The sequence below is a fragment of the Halichoerus grypus genome, chromosome 7, assembly GCF_964656455.1.
Source record: "Halichoerus grypus chromosome 7, mHalGry1.hap1.1, whole genome shotgun sequence".
In the NCBI taxonomy this organism is placed as follows: domain Eukaryota; kingdom Metazoa; phylum Chordata; class Mammalia; order Carnivora; family Phocidae; genus Halichoerus; species Halichoerus grypus.
Genome location: NC_135718.1, coordinates 109,703,011 through 109,726,767, shown reverse-complemented (window position 1 = coordinate 109,726,767; position 23,757 = coordinate 109,703,011). Strand labels below are relative to the sequence as shown.

At 35.5% G+C, this 23,757-nt stretch overlaps 2 protein-coding genes across 8 annotated transcripts in view; one reads left to right on the top strand and one right to left on the bottom strand.

Annotated features, from left to right (window-relative positions):
* Nucleotides 1-9,137, bottom strand: part of TPR (translocated promoter region, nuclear basket protein) — a 67,782-nt gene extending 58,645 nt beyond the window's left edge. For all 5 annotated transcript variants that reach the window (XR_013449857.1, XM_078078037.1, XM_078078039.1 and 2 more), the window contains exons 1-8: nucleotides 9,006-9,137; nucleotides 8,341-8,649; nucleotides 6,917-7,021; nucleotides 4,398-4,471; nucleotides 2,790-2,886; nucleotides 1,527-1,630; nucleotides 1,018-1,182; nucleotides 32-124 (exon numbers count right to left, since the gene is read on the bottom strand). Coding sequence is in view for 4 of the 5 variants with exons in the window: in XM_078078037.1 (XP_077934163.1) it covers nucleotides 32-124; nucleotides 1,018-1,182; nucleotides 1,527-1,630; nucleotides 2,790-2,886; nucleotides 4,398-4,471; nucleotides 6,917-7,021; nucleotides 8,341-8,649; nucleotides 9,006-9,075 (1,017 nt within the window). In the remaining variant the exon portion in view is untranslated. The remainder of the gene's footprint in view (nucleotides 1-31; nucleotides 125-1,017; nucleotides 1,183-1,526; nucleotides 1,631-2,789; nucleotides 2,887-4,397; nucleotides 4,472-6,916; nucleotides 7,022-8,340; nucleotides 8,650-9,005) is intronic.
* ODR4 (odr-4 GPCR localization factor homolog) overlaps nucleotides 9,021-23,757 on the top strand; it is a 34,386-nt gene continuing 19,649 nt past the window's right edge. Inside the window, exons 1-8 of one of the 3 annotated variants that reach the window (XM_078078044.1) lie at nucleotides 9,021-9,423; nucleotides 11,947-12,067; nucleotides 14,645-14,782; nucleotides 17,952-18,047; nucleotides 20,140-20,246; nucleotides 21,308-21,344; nucleotides 22,093-22,233; nucleotides 23,247-23,342. In XM_078078044.1, coding sequence (XP_077934170.1) covers nucleotides 11,969-12,067; nucleotides 14,645-14,782; nucleotides 17,952-18,047; nucleotides 20,140-20,246; nucleotides 21,308-21,344; nucleotides 22,093-22,233; nucleotides 23,247-23,342 — 714 coding nt within the window. In that variant the 5' untranslated portion in view covers nucleotides 9,021-9,423; nucleotides 11,947-11,968. Of the gene's footprint in view, nucleotides 9,424-11,946; nucleotides 12,068-14,644; nucleotides 14,783-17,951; nucleotides 18,048-20,139; nucleotides 20,247-21,307; nucleotides 21,345-22,092; nucleotides 22,234-23,246; nucleotides 23,343-23,757 lie in introns of those variants that run through there. The other 2 variants (XM_078078045.1, XM_078078046.1) reach the window with 2 other exon arrangements.

Here is a 23,757-nt window from a genome sequence, read left to right as displayed (position 1 = left end):
AAAAGAGAAATTTTAAAGTGGTCATCTCCACCTCTTTCAGTTTGGTCAACAGCTCTTCTACATGTTTTTGAAGATTTTCATTTGATGTTTTCAAGCCATTCATCTGTTCTTCCATTCTAGAAACCTAGAAATAGAAAAGTTGGATGGAGAGAGGATGTTGTATTAACTAAAATTAATTTGATATGAAGTTTAGCTGCCAAGTGAAAGCAAAATAATGCCCTACACCCAAAAAAGGGTTTCACATAAAACATGTTTATTTAAGGGACGCCTGGGTGGCTCAGAGGTTGAGCGTCTGCCTTCGGCTCGGGTCCTGATTCCGGGGCCCGGGTATTGAGCCCCGCATCGGGATCCCTGCTAGGCGGGAAGCCTGCTTCTCCTTCTCCCACTCCCCCTGCTTGTGTTCCCTCTCTCGCTGTGTCTCTCTCTGTCAAATAAATAAATGAAATCTTTAAACAACAACAACAACAAAAAAACATGTATATTTAAGAAAATGAAAAATAATAGCTTACGGAACAACACATTTGGATTTAGCTCACAAAATTTACCACCACTTTTAAATGTAACTTAAAGATACATCAAAAGAGAGTATATAGTATCAAAATTCATCAAAGAATATCTTAAAGTATTTATTTAAATGCAATTGGTTCATTTCCTAGGTCAAATGTTTATGAATTATGTCTTCCACGTTTCTAATATTATAATATTTACTTCGGTACACCCTGGAGTACATTTTTTTTTTTTAAGATTTTTATTTACTTATTTGAGAGAGAGAGAGAGAGAGCATGAGCTGGGGGAAGGGCAAAGGGAGAGAGAGAGGGACAAGCAGACTCCCCTCTGAGCAGCGCAGAGCCTGACTTGAGGCTCGATCCCAGGACCTCGAGATCATGACCTGAGCAGAACTCAGATGCTTAACTGACTGAGCCACCCAGGCATCCCTCACCATGGAATACATTTGTAATAAGCTGGCACACAAATATAAGTTTTAACCAAAATGAAAATAAAATTTTACTAACTTACCTCCTCTTTTTTGTTTTCAAGATTACATTTAAGCTCTAGAATCTCATTTCCTTTTTCTCTGCCAAGAGCCAGAAGTTCATCAGTTTTAGTTTTTAACTCTGTATTCAGCCATGTATTCTGATTATGTAACAACTCCTTTTCTTGCTCCAAGCGTTTTTCTCGATACTAAAGATATCCAAGAAAATAACATTTACAGTTAAAGACAATATACGGCTAGTTAAAAGATTTTGCCTGTAGCTAAAGAACACAAGCAGAATCTTAACAAAAGAAGTAAGTATTTGCATGCATTCTTAACAGAAAAAGATGGTCAGATAAGAACTATAAGAAACTTAAATATCACGTAAATAGTTCAATTAAAATTGTCTTAATGTTTAATTCTTTTCCTGACATTAAACAAAAACAAAAACACAGCTTTTAATCACATTACTGATCACTTGCTTATACTTAAAATTTCAGTACGTTTTAGGCAAAAATTGTATTTTGTGCATTAGAAATTATTTGTTACTTGCTTTAACAGAAACGTCAGAAGCTTGAAGTTCATCCAGTTTTAACTGCAGATCACCCTTTGTGGCATTGCTTTCTTTAAGTTTTTCATTTAGACGTTTAAAATCCTCTAGAAAGGTCAGAAGAGAATTTAAAAATAATGACTAGTTAATGCTCAGAGGAACCAAACATTGAAGATGCATCTCTAGAAATACAAGCATTTAATGCAAGATACGTAGTTCTCAACCCCTTAATTTGTTTTTGTCATACTTAGTTACAAATTTAATTTTCAAAAATGATAAGCCAAATTTGTGCACCCAACCCAACATGTAAATTATACTGGTTATTTTATTTTTAAATCAGTATCTTAAGCTAAATATACAAATTCACATTAATTTTCCTGATATACACCTACAGATCTATTAAAATTTCATAAATAGCCATTTGTTAAGTTAAAAAGCAGTAATACATACAAAAATCTACTCAAAACAGCCAGAATAATACATGCTTAATTTTCTTTAGATTCCTTACACCAAAGTTCTTATTAAAAAAATTTCTTTTAATTTTATCTATCACTAGCTGATCAACATCACCAATAAATACTCTGAAGTAACTTAACTGAGACTGGAAAAGTATAGTTACCTAATTGAATATTATTGTAAAGCAACATAAACAGTTGAAAATTCTATTAATAAAAATAAAAATCTTAAAAAATTTTATAAAAGGAACCAAAGGGAAACTGATACCATTACACTGCTTAAGAGTCAGGTTCACCTTAATATATCAACTACATCATATCCTATATACTATGCATCTATCTTACTTATATATATTACTTAGCTTATATTCCTGCTTAACTCCTTCAGTCCATATTTTTAAATATAAGGTTTCCTTTCAGGTTCCTATACATATTGAATATTTATGGACAGGTTATACACCAGCAAGTATGTCTGTGTTAGGAGTCCAGCCTCTACAACTGAATGAACACTTAAACTGCTTCCGATTTGATATTATAGAGAACACTGAAGTAAGTATCTTAGCATGTAAACCTTGGTCCAAATTACAACTGCTTAGATGTTTTTCATTTGTGTATACTTGTCCAGACACTTCTTTAAAACCTTGATAATGATCTAAAGATAAATGAGTGGGAGAAACAGCAGGCTATTACACTGAACTATATTCTGAGCTACAACAAACACCAGCAACAGAAATGGACTGAGGATTAACTCCTAGCACTATTAGAAGAGAGAGGAGAGAGTGGAGTTAGAGGTTAAAGTATTTCTTCATACCTGTTAAATATTCAAGTTCCTGAGATAGTCTCTCATTGGTTCTAACTAAGTCTCTTTTCTCAGCTTCTAATTCTTCTTTCGTCCTTGTAAACTGGCTCTATCATATAAAGGAGAAGCAGAATATGTTTAAATTAAAAAACTGTGTTCAAGTTCCAACTCAGAAATGTCACTTTAACATTAGCTGTAGTTTAAGAATGGTTGGTTTTCTTTCTCTTATAACTTAATACATCAGAAAGTTTAAAAATTACCTGTAATCTCAACACTATTTATATTTTACATTTTTAAAAATTATTTTTCATAGGCTTATGAAAAAATTTCCCACGTCACTTATCACTTGGAAGTGTCCTTGTTACTTAAACATGCCTTTGTAGGAAACACATTTAATTTACTTCTCATTTTTTGCTGCCATAAAATGCAATTTTGATGGGTATCACTGCATTTACAGGCTGGTTCAAATTATTTTTCAAGAAAGAGCCCCAGAAATGGAATTATTTAAAACCTTTAATATATTTTCTCAAACTGCTTTGCAGCAAGACAATGGCAATCAATGTTTTGATTCATAAGTGCCAATTTCAAGCCACTCATGTCAGAACTGAAGATCATTCTTAAAAGAGAAAGAAATCAATGTTAACATGGGGAGACCAAAAATAATTACCTTATTGTTTTATCTACATTTTTCTGATCACAAGTGAAGTAGAGCAACATTTCATATTGCCACTGACCATTTGTGCAGCTTCCTGTTTTTTTTTTAATTCCTTTGCCCATTTCCCCCTTGAATGATTTTTCTTAAAGTATGAAAGTAGTCCTATATTAAGGATCTAAATAGTCATATTTTAATTGAAAAAATACTTATTAGTGCTTTATTTGTGTTTTAGTTCTTTTTATGCAGAGAATTTTAAATTTCTATTGGATTACGTCTACCACTTTCCCATTATAAGTACCTTTTATACACCAAGTACCTTTTAAACTCAAATCAAACACAAGTTTTTTTGGTTCTGTTTTTCTAAACACAAGTTTTTAAAAAGCAATGGCAAGAGTCTGAAGTTCTATCCAGTTAGAGAATCACTGACTATGACCACTTTATTAAACCAATGGGTAAACATTCCTGTGATCATATTCAATCTGTTACTCTTATCACTACTCTAAGGAAATGATTTCTGATATGGATTCACCCATATCCCCAACTGTATCACAATAGTTGAAATAATGCCTGAGTAACAGTAAGTATTAAATACAGAATTTCTAAAAGGAAAGAAGGATGATAGGTAGGTAAGTGGGTGAGTGGGGGACAAATAAATGAATCTATGAATATTTCTCCTACTTACAGTTCTATGGCACTTTACTTACTTTTTTAAAAAAAAATTACAACCTTAAGAAGTATGGCATTATAAGCAAGTTTCCTTTTATATTAAGTTATCAATATATTCTGATGAGTGAAAGAATCAATAAAACATATAAAGATCCAATTAAGGAATTTATATATATGCATTTCTTTCAGTAGTTTCTCCTAATAGAACATGTTTCACCTTCCCATTAAGTAACACAAAATAGAATACTTCCTCAAGTATCATGTTTATAGTTAGCTTTATTCACAGGAATAACTTGTACCTGAATGGCAATATTGCGATCCTGAGCAACTTCAAGTTCTTTATTTTTCTCAGTTAGCGCCTTCAGTTGATTGTCTGGATAAAAGGAATTTTATGAACATACACACATAAACTTAAAAACTGCAATGACAGTTTTCATCCATCTGCCACCCATATATACGCTTTAAAATGAAGAAACTGAGTCTCGGAAAGGCTGAATTATAGAACACAGTATTCCAAATTCATGAATACCCCAAATTTACTCTACTTCTAAACCAAACTTTTTTTCTTCTTTTTTTTTAAAGATTTTGAGAGAGAGCGAGCACGCGCGCAGAAGCAGGGGGAGCAGCAGAGGGCGAGGGAGAAGCAGGATCCCTGCTGAGCTGGGAGACCAATGCGGGCTTTGATCCCAGGACCCTGGGATCATGACCTGAGCTGAAGGCAGACGCTTAACCGACTGAGCCACCCAGGCGCCCCCCCCTCCTTTTTTTAAGTAGGCATCACGCCCAGTGTGGAGCCCAACACAGGGATAGAACTCAAGACCCTGAGATCAAGACCTGAGCTGAAACCAAGAGTCGGACACCCAACCGACTGAGCCACCCAAGTGCCCCAAGACCAAATTTTTAAATATGCTATCCTGTCTCCAAAATCTTATTTGTGATCATTCTAACCAACATTTATAGGAAAAAGCATATACAATTGTCACTTTAATCATTTTTCAATGACTCTTCTAAGTCAATCATAACAATGAATTATATTTACAAATCAGAAAATTTGAGTTAAAAAAAACAAGATCAAGAAAATAAATAACATTTAAACTATATAAAACGTATACAGAGTAAATAACAACAATGGATAATTATGATTCAGCTTGTTCATCACTCTAAAAAGAGCCTTCAACATGGAGGAAACAAATTATGCTTGAAACTGAATTATCAATCCCAACAATCTCCACTTATAATGGTCTAACTCCTTGTATAGTTTCTTCTCTAAAAGCATGCAGATAACTAGGAAGAATATACTTTCTGAAACTTTCTTCCACTAAAACACATCTATATTATGTCCTAGCAATTTAATAAATAAATACATTATTACTACTTCCAATCTTTAGTTCTATTTAAACAATTGGCTTATTATAGGGGAAAACCCTGTTAAATTAGTCTGAATTTTCTATTTTGCATTATATTACTTACTGTTTTTCAAACTTACAGATCTGGAATGATAAACCAAAAAAACACAAACTTAACCGTATATACCCCAGAAAGGCATACTAGATGTGTGTCTAGGTTTATCCTCATCTTCTCCTCCTCCTCCCCCTTCCAGATCATATAAAAGAAGCTATAATCACAGTAATTTTCCTGAAATTCTTTAGCACCTCAGCTCTACAGACCTAGTTACTACACCAAGGAAGAACTATATACAGATGATGAACCAGATCTAGCTACTCGATAAATTTAAATTTTATGCCCTCATTACATGTGTATAAATACCATTGTACATATATGCCACATATTTTAAAAATTAAGTGCTTCAAAATTAGCTAGAAAAAAATTACGACCTAAATAGATGATAGGCACAGACCTGGTTAAGAAAAAAGGCTTAGGTGTTAACCATTCTCTTATTAGCCTCCTGTGTTCCCAAATTAAAAATCCAGCTATATCTAATAACATATTATGCCCCCATTCTATAAAGATCTTTTCTGACATTTGCTTTCTCCTATTATAAGCATAGCACAGAATACACATCATTTTCCCAAGAAATGCCAGTGCCTTTAACTGAGATCTTGTGCACCTTCTAGAACTTAATGATATATGTAAACTTATTAAAAAGGAAATTATGTGGGGCACCTGAGTAGAACAGTCTATTAAGCGTCTGACTCTTGGTTTCAGCTCAGGTCATGATCTCAGGGTCATGAGATCAAGCCCCATGTGGGGGTCCACGCTCAGCGCAGAGTCTGCTTAAGATCCTCTCCCCCGCCCTTTGTACTTTCTCTCTAAAAATAAATAAATCTTAAAAAAAAAAAAAAAAAGGAAATTACTCATCTTTCCCAAGAAACAGGTCTTAAAGGGGAAATATCCTGGGATTCATAAATACTTATAAAAAATATAACAGTTAAAATATAATAATGAAACTAATAAGCTTTAATCTTCAACAAATTAAAAATAATTCTCTCTCCTTAATTACGTTTTCAGTTGCATAGTGCTTTATGACTTAAAAATGCTTTCGAAAATCTCATTTGATCTGTTCAGTTATGTAAGCAGATGGACAGGTGGTTCTAGCCATTTTATATGTTATGATTTACATATGGCAAAAGAGTTTTTAATAGCAGTCAGAATTAGAACCCAGGTCTCCTAGCCATTAATTATGCCTTATGCTCTCAATGAAGTCTACCATCAAGTGAAAACTCAAAATACCACCATAAATGGAAACAATGACAATCAGTATTTTCGTAAACAGTAAGTCAATGTTTAGAGAGCATACAAAAGAGTGCCTAAAGATCTCCATACTACAAGAATAAAATAAGGATGTAAAAATACTTACTGAGCTTCTCTAGGTCAAGCCTCAGGCTTTGGCACTCTCGAGTTTCATTCACAAGTCTCTCCTGACTGTGCGACAGCCTCTTCTCTATCTCAAAGTACTGTTGTTCTTCAGAAGCAGAGAAAAAAATTAAAATCAAACACACATGTATACACACTGTCAATACTGCTACTTATTTTTAACAATGTTGATTTTAATATTTAAGACATAGTATTTGAACTGCACTCCAAATAACAGAATTTGAGTAAAGATAATTAGATCACTGAAAGGACTTTAACATTTCCAACTGCCAAATGACAAAAGAAAGTAAGACCTACAGGGGGTTTTCCAACTTCTGTCTGTTCCACAAGACTGAAATTCTTCAAGGTAGGCAACATGTCTTACTTATCTTAGTACTCTCCCCACACATCAGTAGACATTTTAGTATAAAGCAGACACCATGTACAAAAAAATTAGATTAAAAACTGCTTTGTTTTAAAACGTTGTGTTAAAAGACAGTGTATACTGTTCAGCATAGTAACAAGCACACAGAAGACTATCGATATTTATATGTATATTAATGAACAGACGCGGTGTATCTTCAGAGTTGGGATTCAGAGAATTACTTTTCGACACCAATTCTGCTGGATAATTACATTTTTTGAAGTGATAATGTATTCAGAATTTTCAATTTAGCAAAAACAGCACCGTACCCCCCACGCCCCCAGGTAAACCAGGACAAATAACAGTTTGCATTTCACTAACGGTAATTACTACGGTCTTAAATCTTTCTTCACGGATATTCAAGTTACTATTATCCGTAACTTTCTTATTCGAGGGTCTACTCTAAGTACCTATAAACAGGTCTTTAAACTCCAACTTTTAGAAAGAATTCCGATGCATCACACTTATTTACGTTCGTTGTGTTTCCAACGCTGTCTTATGCACCTACTCATTTATGTGACCATCTAGTTCGCTACCTGACCAGCGCGGAAGACTAAAAAAGAGAAGTGCATAAAGTAGTCAATTAGACAAAGACCTCTGAATCCAGGTGACCAGAAAAGTGAGAGGAAATTACTAGCAAAGCAACATAAAGAGACGGTACTCTAAGCTTAGAGATAGGGGTCGCAGACTCTCGCTACTCCGGAGTAAATAGGCCCAGATCTTCACAATTTCTGGGCGCCGAACTTTATTAAGTGGTCCCTACGTGAGACCACACTAATTACAAAGAAGACGGAACGAAGTGTAAATTCAGTTTAGAACAAACAAAAGAGCTCCATTTCAAACTGTGGGAGCAAGTAAGAGAAGGCCTAGGGGGGTGTAAGGAGCCGGGGAGGCGATGCCACCAGTGAAGTCGTAGGCAGAAAGCGAGCTTGCAACGGGAGAAGACCAGCCATAGCTACGGAGTCGGGCCCAGAATCAAGGGCGGGAAGAGCGTCGCCACTTACCACTCTCCACCTTAAATTTCTCATGCCGCCCCTTCAGGCCATCGATCTCGGATTGCTGGTCAGCAAGGAACTTTTCGAGTTTGTTCTGGACGGACTTAGGCAGCTTGTTCAGCTCCGTGCGCTCCAGGACTTGCTGCAACACCGCCGCCATGTCGATCGGGCCGGAGGTCGCGGGGCCGGCAGCCGGCGGAGCAGAAACCGAGAAGAAAGGCGAAGACCAAGAGGACCCAGAAGCCTGGGCGGCCACCTCTGCCACCTCGCTCCGTGGCTCGCGTACGCCTGCCCGCCGGAGACTCCCGCGGCGGGACCCTGGGAAATAGAGTCCTGCCTTAGGGCCGGCACCAGACGCACCACAGCGCTCGCGCCCGAAGTGCGCGCGCAGCCGCCGGAAGCTGGGCACCCTGGGAATCCGAGTTCAGCCGCGGCCTCTGACCCTGTCTGATTTCCGGCTCCCCAGTCCACCCGCCTCAAGCGGCGCGGGCCTGTGGGAAACGTAGTGTTTTCCTCACTTTCCGTGAGCCTGACTGCGCACCGCCCATTCCGCTTCCTTTTTTTCTCCCCGCCCCCCGGCTCTCCTCCCCCGGCAGCATAACCGCTGTCCGCGAGATGGCGCCACAGAGTATTCGTCAACTTAGGTCCCACCCTGAAAAGCAAGGCGACCTTACCGTCAAAGCTCCGGGATGCCATGGGTCGTCCTCTTTGGCGGCTTCTAGACACTGAGCCACTAGAGGGCATCGGTCCGGGCAGGGCGGGACGGCAGGCGCCGGGCTACCGCCACGCTCTCAATGGCGCCCGGAAGGGGGCGGGGTGGCGACCGCAGTCGCTTTGGCTGAGGTACTGCGGTGAAGGAAGGGGGGCAGCGTGCGTCATCAGACCGCGCCACCTGACTCCAGAGACCCTCGGTTTGCAGTGGGAAGTGAGGTGTGGGAAGTCTGTCGCTTTCTGATGAACTCATTGGCCGTGAAATTTGGACCCGAGGGGAATCTGGCCCCTGCAGGCTTATACTTGCACCTTAAAGCTCCTTCTCAGGAGGACTGACAGTTCGACAGATTTGTGTGTCAGGCGGGCACATTTTGAGTGCAGGTGAGTCAGCCTACGGGTGTAGTACTTCTGTGTGAGGGTTGAGCGTGTGCATTCGGGCTCAGAGAGCCTCCTTCTGAAGGAAGATGGAAAGGGACCGAGTGTAGGAAACATATGGGCAGACACTCCGGTACCACACTCAAGTCCATTTATGACAAAATTTACTTTTGTAAATTTATTTAAATAAATTTAAATTTAAAAATAAATTTAAGATGGAGTGCTTAATGCCTTTTGTGTGTATGTGGCGGGGTGGGTAACAACGAGCCAACAGGAATTTAAGGAGCCCGTTTCATTTTTCAGGAAGAGGATTTAAAGTAAAGCAGGGGGACTTTGAGTGTAGCCTTTGTTTTTATGTTTTAAGGTAATATTGTAGAAAGTGCTACCATATGTTTGTTTTTAAGATGGAAAAACTTTTAGAGCAAAAATTTTAAAACACATTCTTAAAAACCGCTTATCACCTTGCCTCCATAATAGAACTACTTGTTTCCAGATTGTAATTCTGTGATTTCTATGCTGAATCTGTAGATTATTTCATGTTTAATTATTCTTCCGAAAGAACTTCTTAACTTTTTCATTGAAAATAGAGCATTCCCAATTCATTCCCCCCTCAGTTCCCACAATAGCAGCCCTTTTGTGAATATTATTAAGGATAAGTTAATTTTGCCCCAAAATATTTTATATAAGCACTTTAATTAAGGTTGCTGGTATGCGTAGTACTGTGCTATGCCCTTGGCTCACTATTAGTGATCTACTATCTGGAAAATGCAGATATTCTGTACTCGGAATCACAATCCTAAAACTAGATAGATCTTCAGAATTGCCAGATCCAAATTCTTTATTTTATAAACTAGGAAACCAGAATCCAAAGAGATTGAATTGTCTCAAGTCACAGTGCTTGGACAACTTGCATAGCTTATGTTGTCACACAACACTTCAGGATAAATTGAACTGTTTTAGGCAAGATCTATGTTTTTAGTAATGTCCTTTGTAAGGTATGGTCGGCTATATTTTAAAGTTTTGAAGAAGCATTAAAGTAATATGATTACTGGGTGACACCTTGGAAAAAATAAGATTGGGAAGTTACATGTAACTTTGGAGTCACTGTCACTGCTTTTTCTTGGAATAACAGAATTATTAAGGCAGAAGGAAAAGGAGTAGAATAGCATGATGAAGAAGAGGAAAGTTTAATACGTTAAGGCACTATTAAAAGTGGAAAGCCTTTAAATTTATAGTGGCATTAATGATTTAGATGGGCAGTTTTAGACTTAGTCTAAAAATAACTCTTGTGCAAACCCCATTTAACTTGCACAGTTGTTGGGAAAGAGTTGGGAAGAAATTTAATGCATTTTGAGACAAAACTGAACAGGCTCTTTGAAAAAAACAGCATCCAGTAGGCAATTTCAAACTGGAATCAATTCTTTGGGCTTTACTTTTAGAGTAATGCAAAATCATTGTGATTGGCAATTTACTTTACTGATGGCAGATATACCACCCCAGCTCATCTGCAGTTGCTTTGACTTTGTTGTACTAAATAAGACTGAAGCTTTTTACACAGCTCAAGTGACTGTTATTTCTATTCAAAATGCTGCAACTGTACTTTACAAACTGGAGAGAGAGTGAGAGAGCGCACAGAACAGGAACCACCCTTTGTAAAGGTTTAATTGAGAGACAAGGTATGTTTCCATAGTATGAACATAGCATTTAAGGGCATGGATTCTAGGGCTAGACTGCCTGAGTTTAAATCCCACCTTTGCCATTTACCAGCTTTGTTGCTTGGGCAAGTTACATTTCTTTTCTTCCTTTTGGTTTCTTAATCTATAAAACAAGGGTTATAATAATAGTACCTACCTCCTGGAGTTTTTGTGAATATTACAGATGTTACCATATATAAAGTACTTAGAATAATGCCTTATACAAAATCGAAACTATGTAAATGTCCATTATTGCATTGCTACTTATTGAATTCCATAATTCTAATTATACTATGAGTTACTCAAGGGCATAAGTCAAGTATTCTTCATCTTTGTGCCATCCCACTTGGCACAATTCCTAGCACATAGTAATTCTTCATAGTATGCTTATTGAGTAAGTGAATTTGGTTCTCTCTACCTCCTAAGAGCAGCTCAGAAATTGTCCTCTTTCCTGTTTTAGAAATGAGCACAATGAGGTTCAGCAAGAGACTATCAAAGATGATACAACTAAGAGGAGTAGCAAATTAAATAAAAAATCAGGTGTGTTGACTAGTAGGTTAGTGTTCTCTCCCCTATCTTAGATATGGAAGTGGGTTTTTATCTTTTATGTCAACTCTAGTTGACTGGTAGTCATTTCCAGCAGTACTGTGTTGAGAATTTTGAAGCTAAATTTGAACTTTGCAGGAAAGAATACCCTACTTAACAAGCAATCTCTGTAAGCCATGGGATAGTATCAGGATGGTACCACTTCTGTCTCTATACAACCCCATGACAAAAACATGGCAAATTATATTTTTACCTAAAAATGGTGTATATTTTTTTTCTTGTAATTTAGGAGAGTGAATTAGTTCCTAATAATGGGAAGAACCTACATTGTAGAAGAGACTGTTGGCCAGTATCTTTCAAACATAAATCTTCAAGGAAAGGCTTTTGTCTCTGGTCTTTTAATTGGACAGGTATGTATCTTTTAGTGCATTTATTGATAAAACAAATTAGCTCTTTATTTAAAGTTAAAATGTGCTATTTAACGGTAAGCTCAAGGTTAGGGAATGGAGGAATGGAATGTAGAAGAACTTAAAATGGTCTTTGAGGAAAAATGTGGAGGAGCAGGACAAACCTAGCCCAGGTTTGCTTAAGTCAGAATGCATTCCCTTTTGACAATGTAAAAGTAACTCATAATGTAGAAACTCTAAAATTAGAATTTCACTAATCAAATTATACGTATTTTATTGTCTTTCCAAGTGTTTTTTACTCTCTTCTAATCTTTATTAATTCCTGGTTGTCTAATTCTTTGCAAAAGTAGCTTTTGACAACTTTATTCCCATTGTTTGTTTTATCTCAGTCTTATGGCAGTAGTGGTCATGTCTTTTGTTACATGCTATGGTACTCACTCATCTTACTGAATTTTTTTTAATGTTGATTCAGTGGAGAGAGGGAAAGGGAATAGGAGAAATTTGCAAATAAGACAAATTTTATTTCCCTTTTGGAGTTAAGCCTTAAAAATCAACACAAAATGGAACAGAGATTTGGGCAGTTATTTTAAAAAGCATAAGCATCTGCTGATTTATTATAATTGAAGAAAAAATATGTTAATCAGCAGGGAGGACAGGCCAGCAGTAGAAAGCAACAAAAAAAGGAGAGTCAGGGACAAACTGGCTACTCCATCTAAACACTATTTAGGGGAGAGTGCACTGTGGCCCAAGGACTTGATTTTGATACCTAGAAGCAAAAAGAGTTTTATTGTGACAATTTTCTTTCTGAATATTTTATCATAATGCCTTAGAACCTTCAAATTGCATAATTAACTTCTCTTGTTCCAATTCTATCCAGATTTTGAAGCTACTTCCTCCTGTAATTTGACCCCATGTTATCTACTTACAAAGAATGTACTGTCAAGAAGAGTCATGTGTTCACACTCCTTCATGGTATTCTTGTTTTCAGCATCATTCTGAATGAGCTTAGTTAATGTCAGTCTAGCCCTGAGAGACCAGGTCATTCTCAGCATTTTCACAAATCTGATTTCTTGACTTGTAAGACAGAGAGTAGACCCTGTACTATTCACCCAGGTAACACTACCCTATGAGGCCTCTCCTTAGACAGCCAAACTACCCTTCTTGGTAATAATCTGAACTACTTTTTTTTTTTTTAAAGATTTTTTTTATTTATTTGAGAGAGAGACAGACAGAGCACAAGCAACAGAGGGAGAGGGAGAAGCAGACTCCCCACTGAGGAGGTAGCCCAATGCGGGGCTTGATCTCATGACCCCCGAGATCGTGACCTGAGCCGAAGGCAGCCGCCCAACTGACTGAGCCACTTGGGCTCAGCCCTGAATACTTTCTGATTGAGGTTACTTGCATCCAATATTGGGCTCTTTTGGTTAGGAACTTTTTATTTAAGGTTTTCTACTTCCCTATATTTAAGAAAGTTTAAGGGAATAAGAGTCTCAGAGAAAGGTATCCTCAGTAGAGATAAAAGGTCAGGGAGAAATAACCCTCTTCCAAACTTGCCTTACTCACATAGGCTGTTTCTAGAGCTTGGCAAAACCACCATCTTACAAATAAGTCTCCCACAGCTTAGGATTTTCCTTCCAGTCTTTCCTTATGCTATCTTTTCATCCTTTCCAGTATGTTTCTTTTTCTTTATTCTAGGGCTCATCACTTTTTTCTTCTTTCCCTCAAGCTTGCCTGTTTCCTACACTCTGGGTCAGTTTCTTTTTCTTTTTAAAGTCATGCTGTCTTAATCAGCACCTGCCTTTTCCTTTGTGCATTTGAATGTAACTTTCAGGAAATAACTTTTGTATAAATAATTTCTCTTCCTTTATTTTCTATTCCAGGATGACACTCCTAATGGCAATTTCAGGTCATGTATAAGAATGACACCATGCTAACTGGTTTTATCTGCCTTATTTTTACTTTTTCTTTACAGCAAACTTTCACTGTAGTGAGACTGAGCTATTAAAACTTCTCTGAATTTATCTTCAGATATCCCACCTTTGTTTACCATTTAAGTGCTATTAAAACTGAGGAATATAAATCTGATACAGCTTCAATTATGTATCCCACATCCCCTTTGCTTTTCTGTGGATACACATCTACAAGTTCCCTACTATCATTGTTTCAATGGAAGTAAGAAACACAAGGTCATTTGTTGCTTTATTTTACGGAGTTTTTATATCTGCTGAACCATTCCATCTGTTCAGATTATTTAGAAGATAAATATAATAACTAGAAAACTGATCAAGCATATTTTAAAGTACAGTATATTCACTTATCCAGTAAGCTGTTTTTAAAGACCATTATATGATTCACATTCAGAATGCCCAAACAAATAAGAAGCTGATATTAAGTATATAAATAAATGATGTGTCAGGGAAACATTGTAAGGCTATTCATGAAAATTGGTTTCCCCATAGCTTCCATTATAAGTATTAACAGTTTAAGCTGCTATGAATATTACTGTTTTTGCATGTCACAAGAGCTTTATATTCTTCAATCAGATGTCACTCTAATAAGCTTTTCTAATTTGTTTTTAAGTGTTCTTCACAAAAGGATTATGTCATTCTTGCCACTAGAACACCACCCAAAGAGGAACAAAATGAGAACCTCACACATCAACAAAAAGCTAAGTGGGATAACTTGGATGAAGAATGGGCCACAGAACATGCCAACCAGGTCATCATATTTGTCTTTTTATATAGTTAAGTTGTGCTTATTGACTAACAAAATAAAAGCACTTCATCCTCAGATTACTAGACTAGGATTTCAGAGTACTCATTTTTAAGTTTTCAAAACTTGCATAGTATATCAATGATAGAAGTATTTTCTGTTCTGTTTCATCCATGATTATATTTTTCATTTGTTGATTACTTGTGTATAATTTTAAAAAGTATTTTTTACTTGAGTTTAAATAACCCACCCAAGATTACATAATAAGTGATGGAACTGGGATTTGAACCCAGGCAGTCTGATTTGGAAGCCTTTGACTTTATATGCTGTGCTTTTAGATTGTTAACCTTTATGCACTGTTTTTTAACCTCTCTTTATTATTGGTCCTTTAGCTTATTTCCAAGTATTCTTTAAAATAATACTAGTATTGACAATAAAGTTGCTGGTCAGATTGTTTTAAAGACTTAACATAGGTACTGAGAGAATAAAATGATGGTTTGGTTAGGTTCTTTTTAATGTCCTTAGAATGTATGTTGTAACCAAAGTGAAAGACATTATTACCACAAGAGAAATGGGATAAAAGTAGAAAAGTGCTATAAGAATATAGAATGGTGAATAATTAAGTACCTGCCCATGGCTTCACAGAAGGTTCTGAACTTGTAAGATGAATAGGACTGCCAGTAGAAGTCAGAGAACACACTGAACACACAAAGGACTGTATGAATACCTGATCCAAAGGCATGAAAGTTAAAGGCAGGGGAAGAGGTAGGGGCAGAGCAAGCAATTGGGTATAACTGAAACATGGGTATTTAAAAGAATGTATTTAGACAGAAGGTTGGAAGGGGCCAGTTTATGGATGGTTTTGGAGTGCCATCCTAAGAAGGAGTTTATTTGATAGATAGTAGCTCTGTGGTAGACTTTCAGAGCTCCCTATCTTGAGAAGGAGTTGATATGATTGATCAGTCATTTAGAAAATAATTTCAATACCTTGATACAGTATAAATGGAGGGTAGAGAGACTGAACATCAGTTACTGTTATAGTTCAAAAAAAGATGATGTGAGCCCATTCTAGACTAAGCTTTGTGAAGACGGATCACATCTGTTTTGTTTATGGCTATATCCTCAATGCCAAGCATAGTATTTCCATAGTTTAGAAGAACTCCAAAATATTGAATAAATGAATGCATGAATTAACTAATGCAGTGAGTTAAAACTTCACTGCCAAAACACTCCAGTCACAGAGCTAGTAGCAAGATGATTTAGTGACCAAGTAGACTGGGAATGAAGAGCATTTGAGAAAGTAGCTAAAGATGATAGAGATTTCTAGCCTGGATGTTTAGGAAGATGGTGTTGCCATTTCATAGAAGGAAACAGATTTGGGAGTGGGTGAGAGGGAATGGTGAGTAAATACACTTGAAAGTAGTCATTGAATGGATTGTGTCAACTAATAGGAAATTTTAGAGTAAGGTAAAAGTAATCATTTCCATCTCCCATCAACTTTAAAATTTTCAGAGATGCACGTTTATCTGTATGTGTGTCTGTATTTGTGATGGGGGGTTGTGTGTAGTAAAAGAATCTAAGAAATTTTTAATATTATCTAATGAAAATATTAAATATTTTAAACTTAAATTCTCAATGGTTTCTAAATAATTTTAAACTCCAATTTTGTTTTTGGTTTCTTGTAAAACTATATACTTACACATATGTATATAGCACATACATACATGTATAGAGAGATGTGTATCATACACGTACGCATACAAACATAAAATTTTTATAACAAAATAGGTTAACCTTTTTGCCTCTAGAAAGAAACAGCTACTTTTATGTGTTGGTGATTTTGAAAATATGCATATTTCCATGCCAAATATGAAAACTTTGTTCTTTATTTATATGTCAAGCTTGTGCTACTATAATGAATAGGATTTATGAAATCATAGGGAACCACCAGCAGACACTAAATAAATATATTCAGGAATAGACTATGGTATCTAAGAAGATTTAACTTTCTGATCAGTTTTCTTATGTACTGAGTACACACAAAAAAGGCACTTTGATCTCTGAGTTTAGATGGTAGAAAGAAGTCCATGTGTATTAAGAACTAGCCACAATCACGTGAAGGGAAATAACATATTATGGAGAACAAATTGGTAGTGTGGGTCAGAAACCTTAAAAATATGCATAACTTCATAAACTAGTAATCCACTTCAAGAAATTTATTCTAAGCAAATAATCCCATGAACACAGAAAGCCTTGCTAGAATTTTTACAATATTATTTTAGAGTAAAGAAAAATTGGAAATAACATTCATATGCAATATAATAAAGAGATGTAAAAAATTGAAATAAATGTAAAAAATAGGAAACAATGGATTTTCAAGTCAGATCCCCTCTCTTCAAATCCCAAACTTTAGTAATCTTCTGAATATTAATAGGTATACAGAGTTAGTTGAGAATCACTTCTTCCCTTAAAGAACTTCTAGACCATTGAATACAAGTAATTATAACACAGGCTTATCTGATAAGTTCCATGGGGAAACTACACCAAAGTCTTGTGGGAGTTGGGAGATCAAAGTATCAGGGAAGGCAGCTTCCTCAAGCTGACTTTGAAGTATTCAATAGAGTTCAGACACATAGAAGGTAAGGGAAAGTCAGTTTAGGCTGAGGGAGCAGTCTGAATGAAGGTATAGAGTTAGCCAGATATATGTATGGTATTTCAGGGAAAGTAATATCAAGTGAGGCTCTGAGTATCAGATTAGCTAGATTTTAAAGGGTCTGAAATACCAGTAGTAGATAAATTTATATATTATTCAGGTGACAGTAGAAGCCATTGAAAAAATTTTAGAAGGTATTTCAGTCTGTGATCTTGTGAGAAAGGGGTTTGTTTATTGATGTAGCTAAAGGGTGTCATTACTAATGGTATTAAATAGCTTTAGTTATAAAGGCAAAAAAGTAAGGACACTCTAGGAACATTGTGTATATAACGACGCCCCTTCATCATGGTTACCAAATATTTCTCAATATTTTAACCCATTTTTCAAAGCTCCCACCTCAATGCTATGCATATAGTTGGTACTCAAGAGTATTTGCTGATTTAATATTTAGCTTATCAAACACAAAAGATTGCATATAATGGCAAATACCTATGTTAACTAATACTATATTTTTATTTTTAGGTGTCCAGAATGCTACCAGGGGGACTTTTAGTTCTTGGAGTATTTATCATTACAACTTTAGAAATGGGAAATGATTTTCAGAATGCCCTGCGTAGAGTAAGTCTGAAATATCAAAAATTCTTAATATGATCAAAGTTACTTTTTTTTTTTTTAAGCAAGCTCCACACCCAGCATGAAGTCCAACATGGGGCTTGAACTCACAACCTTAAGATCAAGATCTGAGCTGAGATTAAGAGTCAGATGCTTAACCAACTGAATCACCCAGGCGCCCCAAAGTTATGTCATATTTTAATTGATTATACTTATAAACAATGATCCTAGGCATATTTAGATTAGTATTCCATAATTCTTTATGCTGGGATTATGTTGAAACCACTTTTTCCATCCAACTGCTTGGTATTTTGAGTGTAAAAAAAAGTCAATATTTCTATTTTCAATCAAAGCTATATATTTTTAAATAGTAAGTTTAAAGATAATTTTTTACTATTATGAGACAAATTATAATGGTTTAAGAGTTTTTCTTATACAATAGCAATATTCTGCTAGAGCTTCCTTTTAGTTCCAAGTGATTGCTATAATGCGAAGTTGATAGATTTTGTGATTCTTCACCTGTTCAATATTCTCAAGATCCTGAGAGTAAAACATAATCAGATTCTTTATTCCTGGACAGAGTATCTATCATTAGTCCCCTCCTTTTTTAATTCCCATATCAGTAAATTGGGTAACATAGTATGTAAATAAATACGAAGGTCTACAAGCTGTTTCTCCTTAAGCCCAAATCTAAAGCAAACTTTGTGCAGGCAGCTTTCATCTCTTTTAGTACTCAGGATCCAAATGAGCCTTCAAAAAGTTCTTTCCCACCCCAAGAGGGGGGGGGACCCTATAATCTTGAGAAGTGCAAAACCCCACAGAATCTCCAAAAAACATTTTCTAGTAAAAAAGTGTGCAGCCAGTAAGAATCACAGTTGCTACAGATTCTTCCAGTTTTGTAACCTTTCCTGTCAAATGTCCCACATTAAATCTTTGCAATTTTACCTAAGGGAGAAAGGGAAGAAAATGGAGATATTCCTCCCCCTTGGCTAGTTACTCAACTTTCTGCTGTTTTTTCCATTTTAAATAAATGTACCTTTCACAGTTGTTCATCTTCTTTGACATTTTGAAATGTAATCTAAATGTGTTTTTAATCTCATTGGTTGTGCATCCTTTTGTGGTTGGCACTGGATTGCATAGGGTGAATGTGGGCTCAATGCTAGAGAGATACAGTTGGTCCTCTTTCTTTTTTTTTTTTTTTTTTAAGATTTTTTATTTATTTGACAGAGAGAGACAGCGAGAGAGGGAACACAAGCAGGGGGAGTGGAAGAGGGAGAAGCAGGCTTCCCGCTGAGCAGGGAGCCCGATGTGGGGCTTGATCCCAGGACCCTGGGATCATAACCTGAGCCAAAGGCAGACGCTTAACGACTGAGCCACCCAGGCAGCCCCCAAGTACACGGTCCTCTTTCCTTTTGCTTCGAAGAAATTTCTTTTGATATCATTATTAAGAAAGTTGTGCCTCTTCTCATCAGTTGTGTTCAGTTTATGGACCATGTGAATTAGGTAACAGATTAGGTTTGTCTGTGCACATTATTATTGGGAGGTTTAGAGTCAAATTTATGACCCCTCTACTCATATCAGGTATGCATTTTTATAGTTCTTATTTCTGGCATAAATGTATGTCACTATTTCTGATTTTTTTTTACTTTCAGTTTGTTACTACTATATTTTATGTGTACTTGTATAGTGCCTTATATGTTTTGTGATATTTAGTAAGAAATCCCAAAAGGGTGACCTGCTTCATTTTTGTAGGTTAAAAGTCACTTGTCATTTCTCATTCTAATTAAAATAGTCTTTATTCTATACTTCTAAACTTAAATCCTAATTACCCAAAATTAATTTCTTATGTCCAGTTGATTAATGACCATGATTTATATTTTTACATTTAGAACCCAAATTTTATAGATCCCTGAAAATGGAATCCAAAAAGTTAATAATCAGTTTTACTCTTTCTTTTGAAGAAAATAAAATTTAATGATAGAATCATGGAATTTTAAAGCTAATTAGGAGCTTAGAGACATTATAATTATCTTTTTTCTGCACTCACTTTTGTTCTCTTATTTTGCATTAAGTTGATGTGTGTTTTGCTCTCTTTCAGCTAGTATTTGCTATGGAAAAATCTATGAATAAAAGGAGATTGTGGAATTTCACAGAAGAGGAGATCTCAGAACGAGTGACACTTCACATTTGTTCTTCTACAAAAAAGTATCTTTTATTTAGGTGTTTATATTTTAAAGTATATGATATCAAAATAATGTTCCTGCAGTTTTTTCCCGAAACATTTATTTAAATTGTATTTTAAAAACAGGCATAATTTGGAAGTTTTTCCTTCAAATAACACATAATTAGGACTGCCAATAATAATAATAGAAATAATGGTCGTTAATCGTGTCTTAGGGTTGTTAAAGAGTTTAAGAAAGGTGGCAAGGACTGGGGATTCTGAGCTCTTTACCAGCCAACTACCCCATTTTTTGATGCTTAGTAGGTCCTCTACAAGAGAGTCGATGCCCATCTGACAGCTTAGGCAAAGTAATGGCTTTTATCATGTTAAATTTTCACCTCCAGTTCAAAATGTCCAATTCAGAGCACAGATAATACTGAGCTGGACAGTGTAGGACATCCAAGAAATTTTTATGTCTTTAGCCAAGATCAAGTGACACTAAAAGCCTCCTTAGGGCCTCCTTAGCTTCTTTCCTCTACATCTTGCCAGGGCAAGAGTACCAGAGGCAGCCACACCAAGGGAGCGAAGCAGTGCAAGGGACCAGTAAATTAGGACTTGCAAAAGACAAAATTCAAAAACTGATCATTCCTGCAGAAGCTGAGCTTGTAACTCATTTACAGGCCCTTTGACCCAATAAACATTTTCAGACTTGACTCCATTCAAGACAGCACTCCTATTTGTTATAGAGGGTGTATATTTGAGGAAAATTTTGCAAGTGCTTCCATTCTATTCATTGTGATTAGCAGGATTTTAAGCAATAGGGAATAGTTTAAAGCACCACAAGTATTATAGTCAGAACAGTTTTTGTGTACATATATATTAGTTTATACAAAATATGAACGTATATATGTTTATTTACAAGTTGTATGTGTATTTGTGCAAACATACATATAAATATATATGTATATCTTTAAGTATACGAAGTGGTATGATTTTATAAAAACTCTTGGATGCATGTACTTTATTTTTATTTTTTGATAGTTTATTTTCTTTTGATTATCAAGAATTCTCTTTTTTTGGTTATTTCTATCCTTAATCAGTAAAGAATATTTTGTCGAACTTATGATATCCATGATCCAAAGGTAAGAAAAATTGCTTTTTAAAGATTTTTGTATTACAGAGTATTTTTAAAATAAAATTCAATTATTTAGTTTTAAAAGTTTTCAGTGCTTTCACTTCTTATTGATGTCTACAACCACCTGCACTTTTTGTTTTGAAATATGATTAATTTCATTACAAGCAAGGAAAAAAGTTTTTGTTGTTGTTCAAATATTTTTCTTAAGCTCCCCCTACCTATTTATGCATTTAGTATTATATTTGAGAGGTTGGTAGTAAAAGCATCTGGGCTTTTGGTAGTTACGTTGCCTAGTAAGCAAGCTACCTACTAGCAGAATCCAGACTAACATTTTGCTAAGGTGTCTAAAAGCAATATGAAAAAGTAACTTCGCAGTATTGTGTTAAGAGAGGATAGGACAGAAAGGAGAACATCTGGCACCTGATAGTCATTCAGTGGTTATTTGCTCCACACAGAAGCTTCTGAATTGACACCGTCAAAGTTACAGATGAGAACCAGAGAACTGATTCTTTTTAACCTAGCACTGGGGGATGGAGTTGCCAAGGCTGTCTGGAATGTATTGAAGGATAGTGAATTTAATGCATGCTTTATTTCTATTTAGTTTTAACCTGTTGCCCTTTAATGAAAGAAGTTGGCCAAATATGTTAGATATCAGCTTGTATGATTTATTAGGTTGTACATTTTATATTTTATTGATCCGTGTATTTTACCTAAATCACATATTTTATGTTTTTCCACCTTCCCCACTGCTAAAGAGTTCAGCAAAACCAGCAGATTGGAAGTATCAAAATGGACTATCAACTTCATGGCTTTCATTAGAGTGTACAGTTCATATTAATATTCACATCCCACTGTCTACCACTTCTGTCAGCTATACTCTGGAGAAAAATACAAAGGTATTAGGGCAAAATGAATTTTCTTTAGTGATCACTGAACAGATAATCTGCTTTTATTTTGGTTGTCTACGCCATTCATTTTGTAATCCTCAAAAATTACATGCTAATTATGATGATATTATTATGGGTGACTAATTTATTACTCCAGCCAAATTAGAAATTTAGAGATAGGACAGCATTATAATACTAATGTATTTAGCATAATAGGTGCTCCATAAATATTTCTTGATTAACATGCAATTAAGTACATTGTAAAATATAGTTACATAAAATATAATTATATAAAAAGGTATACTGTTTGGTCTTTTTTTTTTTCCTCTTGGTCTTTAGTTTTATTTTCTCCTTTCCAGTCCTCTTTTGTATTTCTGTACCATTCTTTTGTTCTTATTTCAGTTCTCTTCTTTTTTCCTATTGAAGGAAGCAAATGGAACTTGCTTATTTTTTCCTCTTTAGTACTGCTTTATATATTTGTTCTTGAGGTTCTTTCTCTTTTCTCACTTTTAATATAATGGGAATTATTGAATTTTATTTGACTGTGATCATGTAGTTATTAAGCCTCCTAAGTGTGTGATATGAATGTTAGTTTGGGATAAAGATTAGAAAAACTATTATTAAATATGGCTAAGTTGCCAAAATTTGGGGATAATACTTTTTTTTGTTGTTTATGAGACGGAATAAAAGCAAGCATAGGGAATATAGTCAGTGATATTGTAATAGTGTTGTGTAGTGACAGATGGTAGCTACACTTGTGAGCATAGCATAAGTATAAATAAATTGGGTCACTATGTTGTATACCTGAAACTAATGTAATATTGTGTGTCAACTATATGCAAAAATTTTTTAAAAATATGTGAAGAAAAAAATGGCAAAATGTTAACTCAAAAAATAAAATACCATGTTACTGATTACCACATTAACATTTGAGTATATTAGGTGGAAAAAAAGTGGGCCCTAGGGAGTTTAATTGAGATGACATTATATCTGAAAGATATCCATGTTGTGTTCCTTTTAAGAATGGACTTGCACGCTGGGCTAAGCAAATAGAAAATGGCGTTTATTTGATTAATGGACAAGTTAAAGATGAAGATTGTGATCTATTAGAAGGACAGGTGAGTTGAGAGAAAATCATCTTACTTATGAAATTATTTGTGCTTAAGGAAAAATAAAAGGTGACTTTTCTTTAGTTCTTGCCTTCCTGAAAACAGTTTCCGTCTACTTCTTATTTCTAAGGTCTTTTTTTTTTATTTCTAAGGTCTTTTAAAGTAAAGGGCAAATAAATGTTTTTTTCAGAGAATGATTGGAGATTATTTCTGAATTAATTGGAATCCTGAAATCTGAAGAAGGGAGTGTCATCTAAATTCTATCTAATTTCCCAATTGTAAACTGCTTGCTTAAAACTAAAGGTACATGTTCTACTTTGATAGCAGTTTAAAAGACTGTTTGACCATTTTATAGAAGGGATCTATACAGGTTTCTAAAATAGCTTTGATCTATCTGAAGAGGAACTTTGGTAATCTCTCCCTT